This window comes from Callospermophilus lateralis, chromosome 8 (assembly GCF_048772815.1).
Source record: "Callospermophilus lateralis isolate mCalLat2 chromosome 8, mCalLat2.hap1, whole genome shotgun sequence".
NCBI classification, from domain to species: Eukaryota; Metazoa; Chordata; class Mammalia; order Rodentia; family Sciuridae; genus Callospermophilus; species Callospermophilus lateralis.
In genome coordinates, this window is record NC_135312.1 from 2,368,852 (window position 1) to 2,388,371 (window position 19,520).

The 19,520-nt window shown below is 41.5% G+C and overlaps 1 protein-coding gene and 1 pseudogene across 2 annotated transcripts in view; one reads left to right on the plus strand and one right to left on the minus strand.

The window, feature by feature from the left end:
• Positions 1-19,520, plus strand: part of Grk4 (G protein-coupled receptor kinase 4) — a 99,441-nt gene that overhangs the window by 17,421 nt on the left and 62,500 nt on the right. The window contains exons 2-3 of one of the 2 annotated variants that reach the window (XM_076865170.1): positions 10,189-10,284; positions 16,957-17,069. The exons of the other annotated variant lie outside the window; for it this stretch is intronic. Of the exons in view, the coding sequence (XP_076721285.1) occupies positions 10,189-10,284; positions 16,957-17,069 (209 nt within the window). The remainder of the gene's footprint in view (positions 1-10,188; positions 10,285-16,956; positions 17,070-19,520) is intronic. 2 annotated transcript variants of the gene reach the window in all.
• LOC143406364 (glutamate--cysteine ligase regulatory subunit pseudogene) lies at positions 359-1,650 on the minus strand (annotated as a pseudogene).

Genomic DNA, 19,520 nt, shown 5'->3' on the forward strand with positions numbered 1-19,520 from the left:
TATTCTCTTGGTTGAAATTCAGTAAATTTTCAACTCCCAGAATGTTTGAGATTGAAGGTTCTCATTTCTTTGAGTTAAAAGAAAGAAAGGTGCTTGTTGTAAAAGCTATCTTTTTACAGTACAGCTGTTCTTTCCAATTAGAAAACAGTAGTCAATGAAAACAATCCAGTGGTCCATGTGAGTGGACTGATGGAGGCACATGAAGTGCTCAGAACTGGACAGACAATGTACTGTCCAATGTAACTGAAGAGTGTGTGCCTCAGGGACACTGTTCATAGGCAACAGGTTGACTTTTACACATCTCAGGTTTTATCTTATATTGAAGGAAAACACAGGTCAGCGATGCCCCTGAGTTGTTTTAAGAGCCCCTTCTTTTGCCTTGCAAAATGTAGCCTTTGGACTTACAAATTCCTTTCCTTTTGCAATGCAGACTATTGCAGCAGCTACGGTGGCACACACTTATGTGCTTGTATGTCAGGGATGCCTTCCTGAAGAGCTTCTTGGAAACTTGCTTCAGAAAGTAGTTCTTTTGGATCGTTATGAGTTTCTAGTTGTATGTCACACATTGTTTATAGCGAATGCAATCAAATCAGTTGGCAGCATCATGCAGCAAGAGGCAAAATTAACGTGGTCACTATTGTTTTACCTGTGCCCACTGATATAGCTGCTCTAACTCTGTTTTATCTAGATCAGAGATACTTATAGCAACAATCTCCTTGCTTTGAACTAAGTTTTCTAATACTTCTCAATAAGGCTGTAAATGTGCCAAGGAAAGATTAACTCCATCTTCAGCAGGAGGTGAAGCAGTGATCACAGAATCTGGTTGTGCAACTCCAAGGACTGAACAGGCCATGCCAGCTGCATTCCTAGTTGATGATGAAGAATTTGGTCCTAGCCCACTGCCGTGGCACATGCCTGTAGTCCCAGCACATGCCTGTAATGGGGGGGTGGGGGCTGAGGATCACAAGTTCAAACCCCGCCTCTGCAATGCGAGGTGCTAAGCAACTCAGTGAGACCTTGTCTCTAAATACAATACAGAATAGGGCTGGGCTGTGGCTCCGGGGTCCAGTGCCCCTGAGCTCAATCCCTGGTACCCCCACCCCCCCAAAAAAAGAATTTAATCCTACAATGAATAGTTTGTAGAAATTTTTCTTTCTTCTTTCATCAGAATCTATCTTTTCTACAGCATGAGCTACAGTACACTCCCAAACATCTGGAAACCCCCCCCACCCCGACCAGATCTGGGCTAACTTGGGAACTCCACTCATTCTGCATCATTTGGATGCAGCCTAAACAGAATTCATCCTCTTTCAAAACCGGGCATCAGGGCCGTGGCCGGCTGCGGTCCCCTGGTGGCTCTTGCCTGGCGCTCCTTGCGCGGCCACCCAGGGCTGCAGGTTCCTGGCGCAGGTCGGGCTGCGGGCTGCGGCTGTCTGAGGTGTGGCAGCGGCCGCCACACCTCAGACAGCCGAGTGGGGCTGAGATGGGGCTGGCGGGCCGGGAGGCGGTGCAGAGGCTGCCCAGGGCGAGCGCGAGGCCACCAACCCAGCGCCTGCAGCCACCGTGGCCAGCGGGCGGGCGGACTCCAGCCTGAGGAAGTTTCCTGGAGACAGGTGGAGAAAAGTGCTTGGTAACTGTCACTCGCCCCATGGGCCACCTGCGTCTTTTACAGCCCTCTGCTCCCTCCTCTCCAGAGGTCCTCTTCCCCTTGTCCTTCAGGTCTCCTGCAAGAAGCCTTCCCCCAAGGTCTCCTTTCTGCTGAAGCTACACAGTCAAGATGGCACCTTCCGCCCTTCGCTGCTGGACTTCCACCCATGCTGTTCAATTGCTATTTGATTTTTTTTTTTTTTTTTTTTTTTTGGGTGATGGTGCTGGAGATTAGAACCCAGGGCCTTGTGCATGCAAGGCAAGCACTCTACCAACTGAGCTACGTTCCCAGCCCCCTAATCGCTATTTGATTGGCTAATGATTTCTAATCACTTATGTTGGGTTTTTTGGGGGAGGAAGGAGTGGGTACTGGGGATTGAACTCTGGGGCACTCAACCACTGAGCCACATCCCCGGCCCTGTTTTGTATTTTATTTAGAGACAGTCTTGCTGAGTTGCTTAGGACCTCCCCATTGCTAAGGCTGACTTTGAACTTGCAGTCCTCCTGCCTCAGCCTCCCGAGCCTCTGGGATTACAGGGGTGTGCAACTGTACCGGGCTCACTTACCATGTTTGATTTGTTAATCTCTTCTTCACTTGGAATGTAGATGAAAGACTTTGATATGTTTTTTGTTGTTGGTGATGGTTGGTTGGTTTTGTGGTGCTGGGGATCAAAGCCAGAGCCCCATCCATGATAAACAAGTGCTGTACCACTGAGCCAACACCCCTAGCCCAGAGTCACCATTTTTTACCATTTCATTCCTAATGTTTTGCATGGTCGGTATATAATAGGCACTCAGTAAATATTTGTTCAAAGAAAAATAAATGTAAGAATATTTCTAAAAATATTTATTTATTTATTTTTAAATATTTATATTTTTTTTAGTTTTAGGTGAACACAATATATTTTGTTTCTATGTGGTGCTGAGAATCCAACCCAGTGTCTCACGCATGCTAGACGAACGCGCTACCACTTGAGCCACATCCCTAGCCCCTAATATTTATTTTTTTAGGTATAGATGGACACAACAGAACACCTTTATTTTTGTGTGGTGCTGAGGATCGAACCCAGCCCTGCCCGTGCTAGGCAAGCACTCTACTGCTGAGCCACAATCCCAGCCCCAAGAATGAATATTTAGAGGCTGGGGTTGTAGCTCAGTGGTAGAGTGCTTGCTAGCATGGGGTGAAGCACTGGATTTGATCCTCAGCACCAAATAAAAACAAAGAAAGGTTAAATTTGTTTTTTAAAAAGTTTTTTATTCTTTTTAGTCATACATGACGGTAGAATGTGTTTTGATGTGATACATACATGGAGTATAACTTCCATTCTTGTGGTTGTTACACTGATTATGTGGAGTTACAGTGGTCATGTATTTATTTATGAACATAGGAATGTTATGTCTGATTCATTCTAATATCTTTCCCATTCCCATCTCCCCACCCTCCCCACTTATTGTGAGTCAACATCTACATATCAGAGAGACATTCTGACTTTGGTTTTTGGGGATTGGTTATTTCACTTAGAATGATAGTCTCTAGTTCCATCCATTTTCCAGAAAATGCTATAATTTCATTCTTCTTTATGGCTGAGTTATATTCTATTGTGTATATATACCACATTTTCTTTATTCATTCATCTGTTGAAGGGCACCTAGGTTGGTTCCATAGCTTAACTATTGTGAATTGAGCTGCTGTAAACATTGATGTGGCTGTGTCACTATAGTATGCTGATTTTAAGTCCTTTGGGCATATGCTGAGGAAAAGGATAACTAGGTCAAATGGTTCCATTCCAGGTTTTCCGAGGAATCTCCACACTGCTTTCCATAATGGTTGCAGTGATTGCAGTCCCACCAGCAATGTATGAGTGTGCTTTTTTCCCTGCATCCTGGCCGACACTTACTGTTGCTTGTATTCTTAATAATTGCCATCCTGACTGGAGTAAGATGAAATCTCAGTATAGTTTTAATTTGTATTTCTCTAATTGCTAGAAATGTTGAGCATTTTTTAATGTATTTTTGACCAACTGTATTTCTTCTGTGAAGTATCTGTTCAGTTCCTTTGCTCATTTATTGATTGGGGCTTTTTTGGTGTTAAGTTTTTTGAGTTTTTTATATATCATGGAGATCATGCTCTGTCTGAGGTGCAGGTGGCAAAGATTGTCTCCCATCCTGTAGGCTCTTTCTTCACATTCTTGATTATTTCCTTTGCTATGAAGAAGGTTTTCGGTTTGATACCATCCCACTTACTGATTCTTGATTTTACTTCTCGTACTTTAAGAGTCTAATTGAGGAATTTGGTTCCTAAGTTGACAAGATGGAGATTTGGGCTTACTTTTTCTTCTACTAGGCATAGAGTCTTCAGTCTAATGTTTAAGTCCTTGATCTACTTTTAGTTGAGTTTTGTGCAGGGTGAGAGAGAGGGGTCTAATTTTATTTTTTCACATATGGATTTCCAGTTTTACCAGCATCACTTGTTGAAGGGGCTATCTTTTCTCCAATATATGTTTCTGATGCATTTGTCTAGTATGTGATAACTGTACTTATGTGGATCTGTCTTTGTGTTTTCTACTCTGTACCATTGGTCTTCATGTCTGTTTTGGTGCCATTACCAGACTATTTTTGTTACTGTAGCTCTGTAGTATAATTTTGTAATGCCAGATTCGTGGGACCCCAATAGACCTCCAGGAGCCAAATCTGAAACAATCACACAAGAGTCGGCCTGGACTCACAACAGTTCCTGACGCAGCAGTCCCAGGGAGTGAGTCACAGTCTTTTGTTCAGTGAGATTTTATAGGTTTTGGGGGATTCTCTATGTGTCACAACATCACACAGCAAATCATTTCACACTGTGGGAAAATCAAACAACTCTTAACATTGATTAGCACATTCAATGGCGGGAACAATTTGGGTAGGGGTGATTGGTGAGTACAAGAGGGGGATTCCTTTGAGCTGATTGGTTTAGGCCACGAGGGGTGCTAAACTACATGGTTTCCCATCTTCCCATCTCAACCACCATAAACTACTGGGGGGGGGGTCATCTGGCTTCCCAGGTATTTTCCCTGTCTCGTGCTGATTGGAGGTTGCTAGGGGGTTGCTATGGGTCCCCACCTAGCCTGACTGAGTCAGAGACACCTGGCGCCTCAGATTTCTCCTGTTATTTGCAGGCAAACAACACAGCAGGGTGGGTATGTGCCTAGGAGTGCTCTGTGGGTTTTTCCAAGGACTAGGGTCACTTTCCCTTCCTTGGACTGGCCTTGAGGTAGAAGCTTTTTTCAAAAATAGAGTCACATTAGTTTCTCAATTTAAGGTCTGGTATTGTGATTCACTTTTCTTGCTGAGAATTTCTTTGGCTATTCTGGGCCTCTTATTTTTCCAAATGAATTTCATGACTGCTTTTTCTATTTCTATAAAGCACATTATCAAACTGTAAAAGGAGTTGCATTAAGTCTGTTTAGCACTTTTGGTGGTATAGCCATTTTGACAATATTATTTCTGCCTATAAGAACATGGGAGATCTTTCTAACTTCTCAGCTCTTCTTCAGTTTCTTTCTTTAGAGTTCTATAGTTTTTACTATAGAGATCTTTCACCTCTTTTGTTAGAGTGATTGCCAAAAAAAATTTTTTTTGAGGCGATTGTGATTTGGATAGTTTTCCTAATTTCTCTTTCAGTTGATTCATCACTGATGTATAGAAACACCATTGATTTATGGGTGTTAATTTTATGTCTGCTACTTTGTTGACTTCATTTATGAGTTCTAGAAGTTTTCTGGTGGAGTTTTGGGGTCTTCTAAATATAAAACCATGTCCTCAGCAAATAGGGATAGTTTGAGTTCTTCTTTCCTATTTGTTTCCTTTTAATTTTTTTTTTTGATCTCATTGTTCTGGCTAGAGTTTCTAGAACTATGTTGAATAGAAGTAGTGAAAGAGGACATCCTTGTCTTGTTTCAGTTTTTAGCGGGAATGCTTTCAATTTTTCTCCATCTAGAAGGATGTTTGCCTTGGGTTAGCATATATAGCTTTTACAATGTTGAGATATGTTTCTACTATTGTTATGGCTGTTGGCTGGTGAGAAGTCCTTGTGAAAGACCCCAGCCCAGCAACCTTAGGCTTAGTTACAAAATTATTAGGGCACGTCACAAACCTGCAGACAATGTGTTTTTCAGATAATCAGTTAAGTGTGACCGATTGAAAAGGAAAAAAAACAGGTTGGTTGGGAAAGAGCAGAAAAACAGATTCCAGGGCATGCCTGAATAAACAGGGGCTAATAAGCAGGAACAGAAAAATCAGAGTGCTCATATGTAACTGTCATGTGGTGTAATTCCAGGAACATAAAATAAAAAAATAACTTTACCCTTTAGGTAACCTATATGCTGGGTTCAAAATAGCCAATAAGAAACCTGTTGCTTACCGCGCGCGCGAAACCTGCCCCTTGACCCTATAAAAAACCTGTACCCCAAAGCCCGGTGTGCCAGCTCACCGAAGCTCCGGCTGAGGTTTCGCTGAGCACCCACAGGCGTCTGTGTCTGAATAAACCTCATGCGTTTGCAGCCAGTGCCTCGTGCGTCTTTCCTGGACAGGGAATCGGTGGGTCTTTCACTTGTTTCCCCAATGTTGAAGAATAACACCAGAGAGCACGCCGAGGCAAGGTCAGAGTAGAAATTAGAAGTTTATTAAAGGACAGCAGAAAAGACTTCTCCCGGAGGAAGAAGGGGACCCAAGAGGTGGAATCCCTGGAAGTGCGGTTGTCTCCCCTTTTTATAGTTTTGGTGATGGAATGTAAGGGGGAAGGGTTGGGACACAGGTAATCTGGGCAGGAAGGACTTCATTAACACTTCTTTGGGATGGGCTATCTTCAAATCTTCTGGGGCTGTTCCCTGGGTTCCATTAACATTCCTTTGGGGTGGACTTTGGCCTGCGTTTCCGGAATCATTGTCAGCATGGCCTCCATTTTAGATTTCACTCGATATGATATTAGACCTGATTTACCTAACTACACTGACTACCTAATTTTAAATCTGGCTTCACTATCCCTAGTTTTCCAGTGTTTTGAACACAAATGGATGCTGTATTTTGTCAAATGCTTTTTCTGCATCTATTAAAATAATCATGTGATTCTTGTCTTTAAGTCTGTTGATGTGATGAATTACGTTCATTGATTTCCGTATGTTGAACCAATCTTGCATCCCTGGGGTGACCACCACTTGATGATGGTATTCAGAGTTTTTGCATCTTTATTCATCAGGAATATCTGTGGGAGATCAACCTTGCATGTGACTGAGTTACTACCTGGCTGGGTGATTGAGGTATCAGGTGGCAGATGCTGCTAGACTGCCCCGCCCTTCTTGGGTTGGAGGGACCATGGGTGTCTTCTTCGTGCCTGGGCGGGCCTTCCTACAGCCCCATGGGTGGAGCTATGCTCACCTGTTCCTTTGTAATATTACCCCTTCCCCTGTTTGGGATAGAATGTTCCATGGAAACACCCTTTGTGTGTCCCCTTATCTTACTGTGCCCTTGGGTGTGGCTTACCTAGGTGTCAGTTAACCTGATGACAGCAGACTCAGGAAGCTAGACTCAGCCCCCTGAAACTGACCTCTTGCCTCATTTGAATGGCTTCTCCCCAGTAAAATCGGGTCAGCACGTGTAGGCTCTCTTCTCTCTCTCTCTCTCTCTCTCTCTCTCTCTCTCTCTCACGTGTAGGCTCTCTTCTCTCTCTCTCTCTCTCTCTCTCTCTCTCACACACACACACACACACACACACATTCTCTCTCTCTCTCTCACACACACACACACACATTCTCTCTCTCTCTCTCTCTCTCTCTCTCTCTTTGTCTGTCTTTCTGCAGGCCCTTAAGATCAGAGGAGCCATCACAGCACCCCCAAAGAAAAAGGTATGTCTGTCTCTTGTATGGTTATTTCGCACAGCCCAATTAGCCCAGGTCCCCTGGAGTGACCCTGAGGGTTTTAGTCATGAGCAACCCGGCAGATATTGGTCTGAAATTCTTTTCTTGCCATGTCTTTGTCTGGTTTTGGTATCAGGGTGATACTAACTTCATAGAATGAGTTTGGAAGATTCCCTGCTTTTCTGTTCCTTGGAATAATTTGAAGAGGATTGGTGTTAGTTCTTCTTTGAAGGTCCGGTAGGAGAATCTGTCTGGTCCTGGGTTTTTTCTTTGTTGGTATTCTTTTGCTGGTGTCTTCAATTTCATTTCTTAAAATTGACCTTTTCTATGTCCTTCTGATTCAATTCAGGTAGGTCAGTATGTCTCTAGAAATTTGTTGATGTCTTCAAGATTTTCTATTAGAGTATAAATCTTCAAAATAGTTTCTGATTATTGTCTTTATTTCAGTAGTGTTGTAAAGGTGAAATTTTTAAGCTGATTCTAAGCCCAGAGCCTGAGTTAAAGTGTAAAAGATCGGACATTGTGAAGTTTCTAAACTGCGAGGCTTGGGTTAAAAAGTAAAAGACCAAGTATTGTTAAATTCCTCTGCTACCCCCGGAACCTGTAATCTCTGTAGCTGTTAGGACAATACCCGAACTGCCCAGTAAACATTCTCACTGGCTCCTCTGGTTGTCTAATAACTTGGGACTCTGAGTAGCCCTGCACGTAGGCACCTCGGGCCCCAAAACCAATCAGTTTAAATGTTCACCCCTCTTAGAAGTAACCAATCACCCCCGTCCAATCTGTTCCCGCCAATGAATGTACTAATCATGACTCAGAGTTGTTGTTCAATTTTCCCGTGCCTTATGATGATTTGTTCTGATGTATGCAAAGCCCCCCACCCACCCACCCCCACCCTCTCCAAAAAGTGTACTTAAGCTCTGCTTAACCTCTGCTCTGGGCTCTGGGCTGCTCTCCCTTTTTGTGCGAGCCAGCCTGGGGCCTCAGCGCACTGAACTGGATCCGAATAAACTCCCTCTTGCCTATTGCATAAAGTCAGTCTCTTGGTGGTCTCTTCCTCCGATGCTTCGCTGGACCCTTACAGTGTTTGCTGTGATATTTCCTTTTTCATCATGATTTTTAGTAATTTAAGTTTACTTTTTCTCTTTGTTAGTTTGGTTAGGGATTTATCAATTTTTATTTATTTTTCAAAGAACCAACTTTTGTCATTTTTTTAAATTGTTAGCTGTAGATGGACACAATACCTTATTTATTTGTTTATTTGTTTATCTATCTATCTATCTATTTATTTATTTATTTACTTACGTGGTGCTGAAGATCAGCACCAGTGCCTCACACCTGCTAGGCAAGCACCTTACCATTGCTTCAAGTTCATTGATTTCAGCTCTGATTTTAATTATTTCCTGTCTTCTACTGCTTTTGGTATTGATTTGTTCTTTTTCTGGGGCTTTGATATGCAAAGTTACGGTATTTATTTGGTGCTTTTCTGTTCTTTTAATGAATGAGCTTAATGCCATGAACTTTCCTCTTAGCGCTGCCTTCATAGTTTCCCAGAGATTTTGATATGTTGTATCACTATTCTCATTTATCTCTACTTATGGTTTTAAATATATTTATAGACTCTAAGTATTTTTTAAATTTCATCCCTAGTTTCTTCTGCTTATCCATTGGTCATTCAATAGCATATTACTTAGTGTCCAGTGTTACAGGGTAGCTTCTATATTTTGTCATTGATGACTTTTTTTAATATTTATTTTTTGGGCTGGGGATGTGGCTCAAGCGGTGGCGCGCTCGCCTGGCATGCGTGCGGCCTGGGTTCGATCCTCAGCACCACATACAAACAAAGTTGTTGTGTCCGCCGAAAACTAAAAAATAAATATTAAAAAAATTCTCTCTCACTCTCTCTCTCTCTCTCTCTACTCTCTCTTTAAAAAAATATATATATTTATTTTTTAGTTGCAGTTGCACACAACATTTTTATTTATTTATTTATTTTTATGTGCTGAGGATCAAACCCAGGTCCCCAAACACACGAGGCGAGCGCTCCACTGCTGAGCCACAACCCCAGCCCCTTATCATTGATTTCTAATTTTATTTCATTATGATCTGATAGAACGTAAGGTATTATGTCTATTTTTTTTTTTTTTTTTGTATTTGCTAAGAGTTGCTTTGTGGCCTAAAATATGGTCTATTTTAGAGAAGGATCCATGTGCTTCTGAGAAGAAAACAAGTAAAATAAAGAAAGGTTAATTTCTTTAAAAAGAAGCAAATATTTATAAGCAGCCATGTCTGCTTATAATGTCTTATTAGATTCAATTCACAAATTTGGAAACTGAGGCTCAACAGTGCTACTTAGAAAAGATCAAAGTCACATGGTTTCTAAATGACAAAGCCAGTGATTGGTTGCTTTACATGGAAATTTTGTACTTTGTCAAGTTGATTTCCAGATAGGACAAGTTGTTATAAGCTCAGATTTTATTCATCTTAGGTACCAAACTATCCAACCATATGTTAGAGTCAAAAATTGTACTCGAGTGTTTTTGACAATTATAAATACTTTTTTTGTATTACACTGTATTGATAAATTTAATATTATATTATTAAAGAAATTGAGAAAAATGCCTTCCCCACCCCCCAAATTTAGGAGGATATGGCAAAAAAACTGGTCGCAGCAAAAAATGGAGGGAGTTACTGAAGCTGCCCCCTGTAAGCCAGTGCAGTGAGCTGAGAGATACCATTGGTGAGTACTTGAGCCTACCTACTGTCAGAGGGGCCAGCTGTGCTCCCACTTTCTGTGTTCTGTATTTGTTTCAAGTATTTAGTTAGTTTGTTTCCCAGTACTGGAGATTGAACCCAGGGACACCTCACCACTGAGCTACACCCCCAGCTCTTTTTATTTTTTGTTTTGAGACAGGATCTCCCTAAGTTGCCCTGCCTGGCCTTGAATTTGTAATCCTTCTGCTTTAACCTCCCAAGTAGTTAGGTTACAAGCATTTGCCACCTTACCTAGCTTGGCTTATAGTATTTTTTTCCATATAGAGATTTTAGTTCTTTACACAGACATACCAATCTTTTTTTAATTATTATTATCTGCTGTGTTTTTTATTATGCTTTGGAAGGACACCTTTATTCCAAGATTATTTTTACGAATCGATTGGTGGCTCAGTGGTAGAGTGCTTTCTTAGCATGCACAAGGCTCTGGGTTCAATCCCAGTACTAGAAAAAACAAAAACAAAAAACCATCAATGGTACTTGGCACAATATGGCATGTCAATAATCCCAGCTATTCCGGAGGCTGAGGCAGGAGGATCACTTGAGCCCAGGAATTAGAGGATAGCCTGGGCAACATATTGAGACCCCATCTCAAAACAAAAAAAAAAAATCACTGACTGTAAATACAATAGTGTTTTTCTAAACTCTTGTGATTGCATTTAGGGCTCAGTAAAAAAACCCGGGTCAGCATCTTGTATATAACCACATATGCAGGGACCCATTTTCCAAATAAGGTAACATTTTCCGGTTCCAAGGATTTGAATCTGTTATCCTGGGCAGCTATTATTCAGCCTTTTATATATGACAACTCTGTTAACTTTGTGAGGAACTACTAGACTTTTCCTGTAGCTGCATCATTTTTCATTTCCCCAACAATAAACAATGATTGAACTTCTTCCATGTCCTCACCAACACTTGATGGTTTCATTATAGCCATCTTAGTATGTGTGATTTGAATTTCCCTGATGCCCCAATGATTTTGAGCAACTTTTTAAGGCTTCTTTTTTTTTTTAATATTTTTATTTTTTAATATTTGGCGGACACAACATCTTTGTTTGTATGTAGTGCTGAGGATCGAACCCGGGCCGCACGCATGCCAGGCGAGCGAGCTACCGCTTGAGCCACATCCCCAGCCCATAAGGCTTCTTGATCATGTGCATATTTTCTTTGGACCAATTGATATTTGGCCTATCGTATTAACAGTAATTTTTTTCTGAGTATAGCATAGACAAATTAGTATGGAAATTGATTCCATTATTTGACATTTGTATCGTAATTATGTGAATTTTTCTTTTGGACTACTTATGATTTTAAATATATTTATAGACTCAAAATTTTTATTTTAATATACATTTGCTTATACATTTATTCAGTTTGGCTCTAATTCTTCAGGGTAGTTTTTTAGCACACAGAAGAAGCAACTTACATTAAATGTCCCATTAGTTAACTTGTTAGTATATTTTCACCATATTCCAAGGAAAAGGGTCTGCTACCATAAATACAGCAGTTGAGAAACAGACCCAGTCTTTGCCCTCAGAGCTTATAATCTCTTGGCAGATATAGATATAAAATAGAAAAATGATCATAGAAATAAACATAATTACTGGCTGAGCGCCATGGCACGTGCCTGTAATCCCAGCGGCTTGGAAAGCTGAGGCAAGAGGATCATGAGTTCAAAGCCAGCCTCAGCAACAGTGAGGCGCTTAGCAACTCAGTGAGACCCTGTCTCTAAATAACATACAAAATAGGGCTGGGGGGCTCAGTGTCCCATTGCCCCTGAGCTCAATCCCCAGTACCCACTCCGCAAAAAAAAAAGGGTGGGGAAAAAAGAAATAAACATAATTACAAATTGTAGGGGAAAGTACAGACAGCCAGGTGAGAGGAACTTAATCTGATCAGGAGTGAGGTAGAGAGGATCAGAGAAGGCTTCCTAAGGAAGGCACTGGGCTAGGAGCATAAAGTACAGGGTAAGAGGGACAGGAAGAGAATTTTCCAGGCAGCAAGGTTAACAAGTACAAGGGTACAAGGGCCCCAACCTGGGAAGGTGTATGGCAATTTCCAGGGTCTTAAGGAAGGCCAGGCTTCCTGAAACAAAGATGGAGGCGCAGAGTGGCACTGAATGAGTGGAAAGAAATGGTAGGGGTTCTAGGCCTGGGAAGGGGAGGTCTTATTGAAGTTACAAAAGGTTGACATTGCCAAGTTCTTAGCAGAAAAGAGATGTAATCAGATTTACGTTTTAGGAAGTCTCTCAGGCTTCAGTAGGAGAATGGGAGCAGAGGGGTCAGCATGGAAACAGGAAGACTGTAGAGACTGTTGATGTTGTCCAGGCAGGAGCTGAGGGCAGCGTGGTTTGGTATGTGGTGATGGAGTTGAAACAATCAGATCAGATGGGACTGTGAGAGACTGTAAGTAAAACCCAGTCGCTTTCTGTGTGGGAGTAAATGTAGGGGAGTTCTTAAGGAGGGCTTCCAGGTCTGTGTGTTCAAGAGGCAGCACATGGGGTGGAGCCCAGCCTGCTGGGACCGAAGCTGTGTGTTCATGTGGAGGGCTCAGAGAAGTCTGGGTGGTATCTGTACAGGTAGCATGTAGAAGTCGTGAGACTGGAAGTAGATAAGATCCTCCTCAGGAGAGAACAGAGGGAATGGGGAAGGGGCTCTTGACCACCTTCAGAGGACTTTTCATCCTGTTTTGGCTCAGTGAAGAGGAAAGACTGGTCACATGGACCTAGCCAGACGCAGTCATAAGATGGATCCATGTAGAGTCTGGAGAGCTGGGGGTCCAAACAACTAGGGGCTGGGGCAGTTTCAGGTAGGTGAGTGTGTCATAGAGATTGAGGACCCATTAGGTTGGGCCACTGGTTCTGAGTCTGTTTTTTGGTCCCTAGAGCACTGGGCATGAAGTTGAGTGAGTGAAGGAGTCACAGTGACTGTGTACAAGCAGCCCTCAAGGAGCGGGGCAATGTGCTCCAAGATGTGCTCTGCTCTGCTCTGTGGGCACATCTTGGTCTATGGCCTTTTTTATTGCTTAGTTTATAAGCATTTGACTTAGTGTGGCAGAAAGCATGCCTGAGAGTTTTCTAATTTTCATCCTTTGGTTGTTCTGAATTTGTAGAACAGACTTCATATAGAATAAGCAAGCTTGGTGCTCTGAGTTAGTGTTCTTCCTACAGGAGGGTTGGGGAGGGGAGAGAGAAAGAGAGAGAGAATGCATGTTGATAAACTTGGGAACCAGTCTCCTGTTAGCTGGTTCACATGTGGACAAGAGGAGTTGTTGAAACACCTCTTCCTCTTCTTTTTATTTCTCCACATTTTTAAATTCGTGCATTATAGTCATACATAATGGTGGTATTTGTTGTTACATATTTGTACATGCACCCAGTATAACAATATAATCTGTCCAGTGTCCTCCCCAGCACTTCCCCTTCCTCCCTGTCCCCACCCCGGCCCCTTCCTCCACTCTACTGATTTCCCTTTGACTTTTGTGAGATCCGTACCATCTTTCTTTTCCTTTTTCCTCTCTAGCTTTCACATATGAGAGAAAATGTATGACCCTTGACCTTCTGAATTTGGCTTATTTTGCTTAACATAATGATCTCAAGTTTCATCCATTTTCATGTAAATTACATAATTTTTCTTTTCTTTTTTTTCTTTTTTTCTATTAGCTACACATGACATTACAATGCATAATTTCGCTTTTCTTTACTGCAGAAAAAAACTCCATTATGTATATATACCTTATTTTGAGGCAGGTTCCATAGTTCAGCTATTGTGAATTATGCTGCTATTAACATGGTATACATGTAGCATAATAGTATGTTGACTTTAAATTTTTTTAAGAGTATATTCTTTCTTTTTTTTATACATTTTATTTTTTATTTATTTTTATGTGTTGCTGAGGATTGAACCCAGGGCCTTGCATGTGCAAGGTGAGTGCTCTACTGCTGACCCCAGCCCCAGCCCCTGTTGACTTTAATTCTTTAGGATAAGAATAAATACTGAGGAGCGGTCTTTTAGCCCTGTGGCACTGTGGGCTCAGGACCCACATGCTTCCTATGTCTAGTCTGCTAGAACTTCTCCCCTCCTGGTGAGCCTGTCTTCTGCTGGGGACCAGTGCCCTCTTTCCAAATACTAATTCCCCCCTCTCTGTTGTTCATCTGTGGCACCCAGAGCAGCCTCTGAGGGTCACCAGGCTAGGAGCTAGGTCCTTTGACCCTGGAGAATGGGAGCCTCTGGTGGCAGCATCTGTCTACTGCTTGAGAGATATTAAATTTTGTGACATGTTTTTGTGATTTGTTTTTTTTGTGTGTGTGTTTTGTTTGTTTTTCATGCCATGTGAAATCTAATGCGTGGAAAAGTGAAATCATTAATGAAATTTTGAACCAGATAGGGTAAAAAGGGTTTTTGTTAGTTGCTGCTTTTTTCCAAAATTGGAGCTCTAGAGTTGCTTATCCAAGTCTGTAATAAGGGTGCATGTGTGAATGCTACAGCCAGCACTACCCTCTCTGGTGGTTGCATAGTTCTGTTTTTCCAACATTCTCTCCAAGTGGGGTTCTATTGTGGCATGCTAATGGGGCAGCATCCCCACAAGACCCCTGTCCCAGTGCACAGCAGAATTGTCCACTTTGCTAGAAGACACCTCTGGTTCCTTCAGCAGTGTTCTGTGTCTCCCTCTTGGGTCCCAGCATCTCTACTGCTTGATTCCTAGCCTCTTAGCCAGCCACTCAGGATTGGACAGCAGGCTCCTGTGATGCTAGGGAGGGACATACTTAAAGAGGTCCAGCTTGTCCTTGGATTCTTTTATTGATCCAACCCCATCAGTTTTCTCTCTTCCAGGCAATATGTAAAATTCTGACTCCTGGAGGTGCCTTACTCTTTTTCTGTGTTAGATTATTTTTCTTTATGTCATTGTTTTGTCTTTGTTTTATTATTTGGTCATTTTTTAGGAATCTGAGAGAGAAGGAAGGCAGACCTATGTTCTGGTCTACCATCCTCAGATGGAAATGAGGAGTGTTTCTGATTCTTTGGATGAGGGAGGAAAGTATTAAAAACTTTCATATTTCAAAAACATAACTTTTGACTGGCTTGTTTCTCTTGCTGTCTTAAGTATAGTTAGGTAGTATCCCTAAAATAAAATAGAGTAGCCGAATTGGATGAAGTAGGTTGCAGAACTTCTGAAAAACTGTTGTGAGGTTTGTGAAAACAAGCAGCTATATCCTGGCCATCCTGAGCTCATATCCTTGCCTTCATTCTCCATGTTCAGACACAGTGGTCCAAAACAGGATCCTTGGGATGATACATGGCATTTTTGCCAGAATGTAGTGGTTGAGAGGTGAAGAGGTGACGCCAGCAAGCCAATGAGATGATGATGGTTATGTTAAGCTGTGTATTCAATTGTATATTAGACCCCTGCTGTCCGCCTCAGCCTGCTACTTGGGAGTTCTCCGGGGATTCCTGGGGAGTTCCTGGGGAGTTCCGTTGGTTGGGGAAGGAGGGATTTCCGTTTGGTGTGTGGTGTGTCCCTGGAGAAGGCTTCGTGTGCCTGGCATTTGTGAGAGTGCGGAGAATAAAGGAGTTCCTGTTTTGAACCTACAAGGCTGTGCGGCAGCTCAGTTATTTTGTCCCAGCCAGATTGTGGCAATTTCCCAGAGTTGCATGGTGTCAGTGATGCTTAACAGAAGGATTTGTTAATGACTTGCTCACTTTTTGTGAACTTTATGTTAATTCTTAAGCTTTAGAGTCACATTAGGAGACCTAAACATGTTTATTTCAAGTTGGGAACCACTGTTCAGAGAGTAACTGGTTTTCTTTCTGAAATACAAATTAACCTATTTTGAACTTAAGTTTTATTTTGTTTTATATCCTTCTTTACATATTGACCAAACGTTAGGGCCCTGTTCTCAGAACTATAGCAGTGTTTGAGGTAAGGCATACAGTGTTTCCTACAGGAAAAAAAACAAAACAAGAGCAGTTAAAGAGATAATTAAACATATATATTTGTGACTTTTTTTTTTAATACTAAGATTGGACCCCAGGTGTTTACCCCTGAGCTACATCCTCAGAGCTTTTAATTTTTCCTTTTGAGATAGAGTTTCACTAAGATGCGGAGGCTGGCCTTGAACTTGTGATCCTCTTGCCTCAACCTCTCAAGTCATTGTGGTTACAGGCATGTTCAGGATGCCCAGCTATATTTGTGACATTTTAAGTACAAAAGGTAACAAAATGAAAAAGTGTTTTAAAAACCTAACAGTACATTCCTACAGGATATTTCACATTCATGCAGTTGATTCCAGTATATAGGGTGGATACTGTAAAAGTCTCTTCCTTCTCCTTCCTTCCCTGTGGGGGCCTCTAGGGAATCCCCATCCCTGTATGTTTCCTTTTGGAGAAGAACGGGCCCTGCAAGTCAGGATTCACTCATCCTTGTGAGTTCTTGAGTTATTTTGGGTGCTAAGTATTTTAATGTTCATCATAACCCACTCTAAATCAATAAATAGAATAGTAGTTAAAAATAATACTTCAAAAAATAATACTACTATGTTTCTACTTTCATTGTATCTAGTGAAAATATTAAGATGCAGAATAGCATTTAGTAAATTATAACCATTATATTTGCTTGTTTCCCTTCCCCTTTCTTCTCCCAGAAAAAGATTATAGCAGTCTCTGTGACAAGCAGCCAATAGGAAGACTTCTCTTCAGGCAATTCTGTGATACAAAACCAGATCTTAAGAGTTGCATTGAATTCTTGGTTGCAGTGGTAAGCGATTCATTTCAGGGTTGAACTGCCCAGTCTGGTTTGAAAATTTAAAAACTAGACCTGGACAATGACACAGAGGTTATGGATAGACTGGTTGTATTGATGTTGTAGTTATATTCTTAGTACGGAAATCCCTTCCGTATGAGATGATATGGTCACAGAATTACATCCCCAGTGCTGGGGAATTGCACATGCTCACTGAGTGCTTTTGACCCCTGCTGCTTTCGTTTGTGGAAGGTTGACAAGCAAAAGAAGGCCATATGCTTCTTTAGCCAACTGAAGTGTGCCCTTCCTGCCCTCTGTGATAGACCTGTGGTCCAGACTCATTTGGAAGGGATAATGTCATTGTAAGAAAGATGAGCTCTTGAGTGGAGTTTACTATGCTCTGCGAAGCATCTACCATTCTCTTGTATCCTGTTTGAGATTTATTTTACCTGTGATATTTTTCCCCTAGGTTAAGAGTTTTGTGTTTCTAAGTATTTATGAAGACCACTGGCAAGCCTAGAATTTCAAGACTATGAAGTAACCAACCAATAGAAAATGGGTGCACATTGTTTCTATATATGTAACAATGTGATAATTAAGTTGTTTTTATTTTTCTGTTTTGCTGCTAATAAAAGATGGTGTACTTAAAAAAAAAAAAAGAAAGAAAATGGGTGCAATTCAGCAGAAAAGCTCTCTTACTTTGTTATTTATACCAACGTTATGACCCTTCCTTTCAGCTTTGGCCAGTTCTGGTTATATCAGCAAATATATATCCAACACTTATTATATACAGAGGGCTGTATTATATCATTGCGTTTGTATTCACTTTCTCGCCATAATAGCCTTATAAAAACTTCTTGAAGTTATTTATTTATAATGACATTTCTCAGAAAAACATTTGAAGCTCTTTTTTTATTTGCTTCCTACCCCTCAAAACTTCCCTAGTCTGTACCTTTCTGGCACTGTTGTTAAAAGAAGACAAAACTGGGGCTGGGGCTGTAGCTCAGTGGTAGAGCACTTGCCTGGCATATGTGAGGCCCTGGGTTCCATCTTCAGCACCACATATAAATAAATAGATAGATAGATAGATAGATAGATCCATTGATGACTTAAAAATAGAAAAAAAAAGAAAAGACAAACTTAGAAAAGTGTCAGTTATTTCTTTTTAAAGGCAGGATTATGATGCAGTGGGCCATGCCTTCTTGGTTCAATGAGTGGGAAATGGGTGTAAATTTTCATGTAATGAGTTATGTTTTCCAAACTGCCTTACTTTAAGAATTTAGGGACCTACAATTTTTATTTCCAGTAAAATGGCTAAATTGCATAGTTAAAATTCTATTTTGGGTTTAAATCTTCTGATATTATCATGATACCCATTAGTTACTAGGTAACAGGTTTAATTTTGTTTTTTAATTTTTAAAAAAAATTTCTGGTAACAATTGTGTAGATTCAGAAAGAGCACCTGATGGTGCTGTTCATGCAGCACTTACTGCTTTGACTATCCTGTGATAGGTGATTACAGGTTTTTGGTGCAGAGACTGCATCTTATCCACCCTGCCCCACAGCACTTGACCCCTTGCTCAGTATTTGTTGAATGAATTAATGGCATCTATAAAGGATTCAGCCAGAGAACCAGAGTCATTAGGAGGTAGATTTGAAAAGACTGATTATAAGACATTGGCTTACGACAGTGGATCTGACTAGGAAAGTCCAAAATGTATAGGATCGACCATTAGGAAGGACATGATGTAACTCTCCAGAAATAGGACACAGCTGCTGTCCTTAGGCAGAATTTCTTCAGAGAAGCCTCAGCTCTGCTCTTAGCTCTTTTCAACAGTTTGGGTGAGACCTTCCCGGATATGTAGGATAATCTCCTTTATAACTAGTCAACTGAAGTAAGGGAGAAAAATGCTTAATCGCCAGGAAAAGTTCAACTTCTGTTCCCTCTCCCAAAACATTGGTATAAATGATTAAACAGCTGCCTAAAGTAGGTGAAGGAGAATCTTGTGTGTGGTTGAAGAAAATAAGAATTAAAAAGCAAAAGTGATTTGTGGAACTGGAGAGTTGAGACTGTGGTCTGCTGGAGAGTCCCTCCCAGAACCTTGTTAGCACTCCCAGCTTCATGTCCAGGATCGAAATCAGAGGAAAGGCATTCTACCTAAACCTTCCCCAAAGCCTCAGGGACTTGTAATATCAGCTGGAGGCTGTTCACTTCAAAGAATGAAGCAGGTCTGACCAGCAGCATTCCTGGTGAAGTGCTGTGTGCCCTAACAGGAGCTGCCTGTGTGAGTGCAGGAAGGGGCTGCAAGCTCACGTACATCACCTTTTCCCCAAAGGGACCCCACTTCCTAGAGGGCCACCTACTCAGTACCTCCTGTGGAGTTTCCCCCAGGCCCAAAAGTGGGTTGCAGGGCAAGTAAGTCCCTGGTGATTCCATGATGCAGAATGTTCAAGAGTCTACTAGCT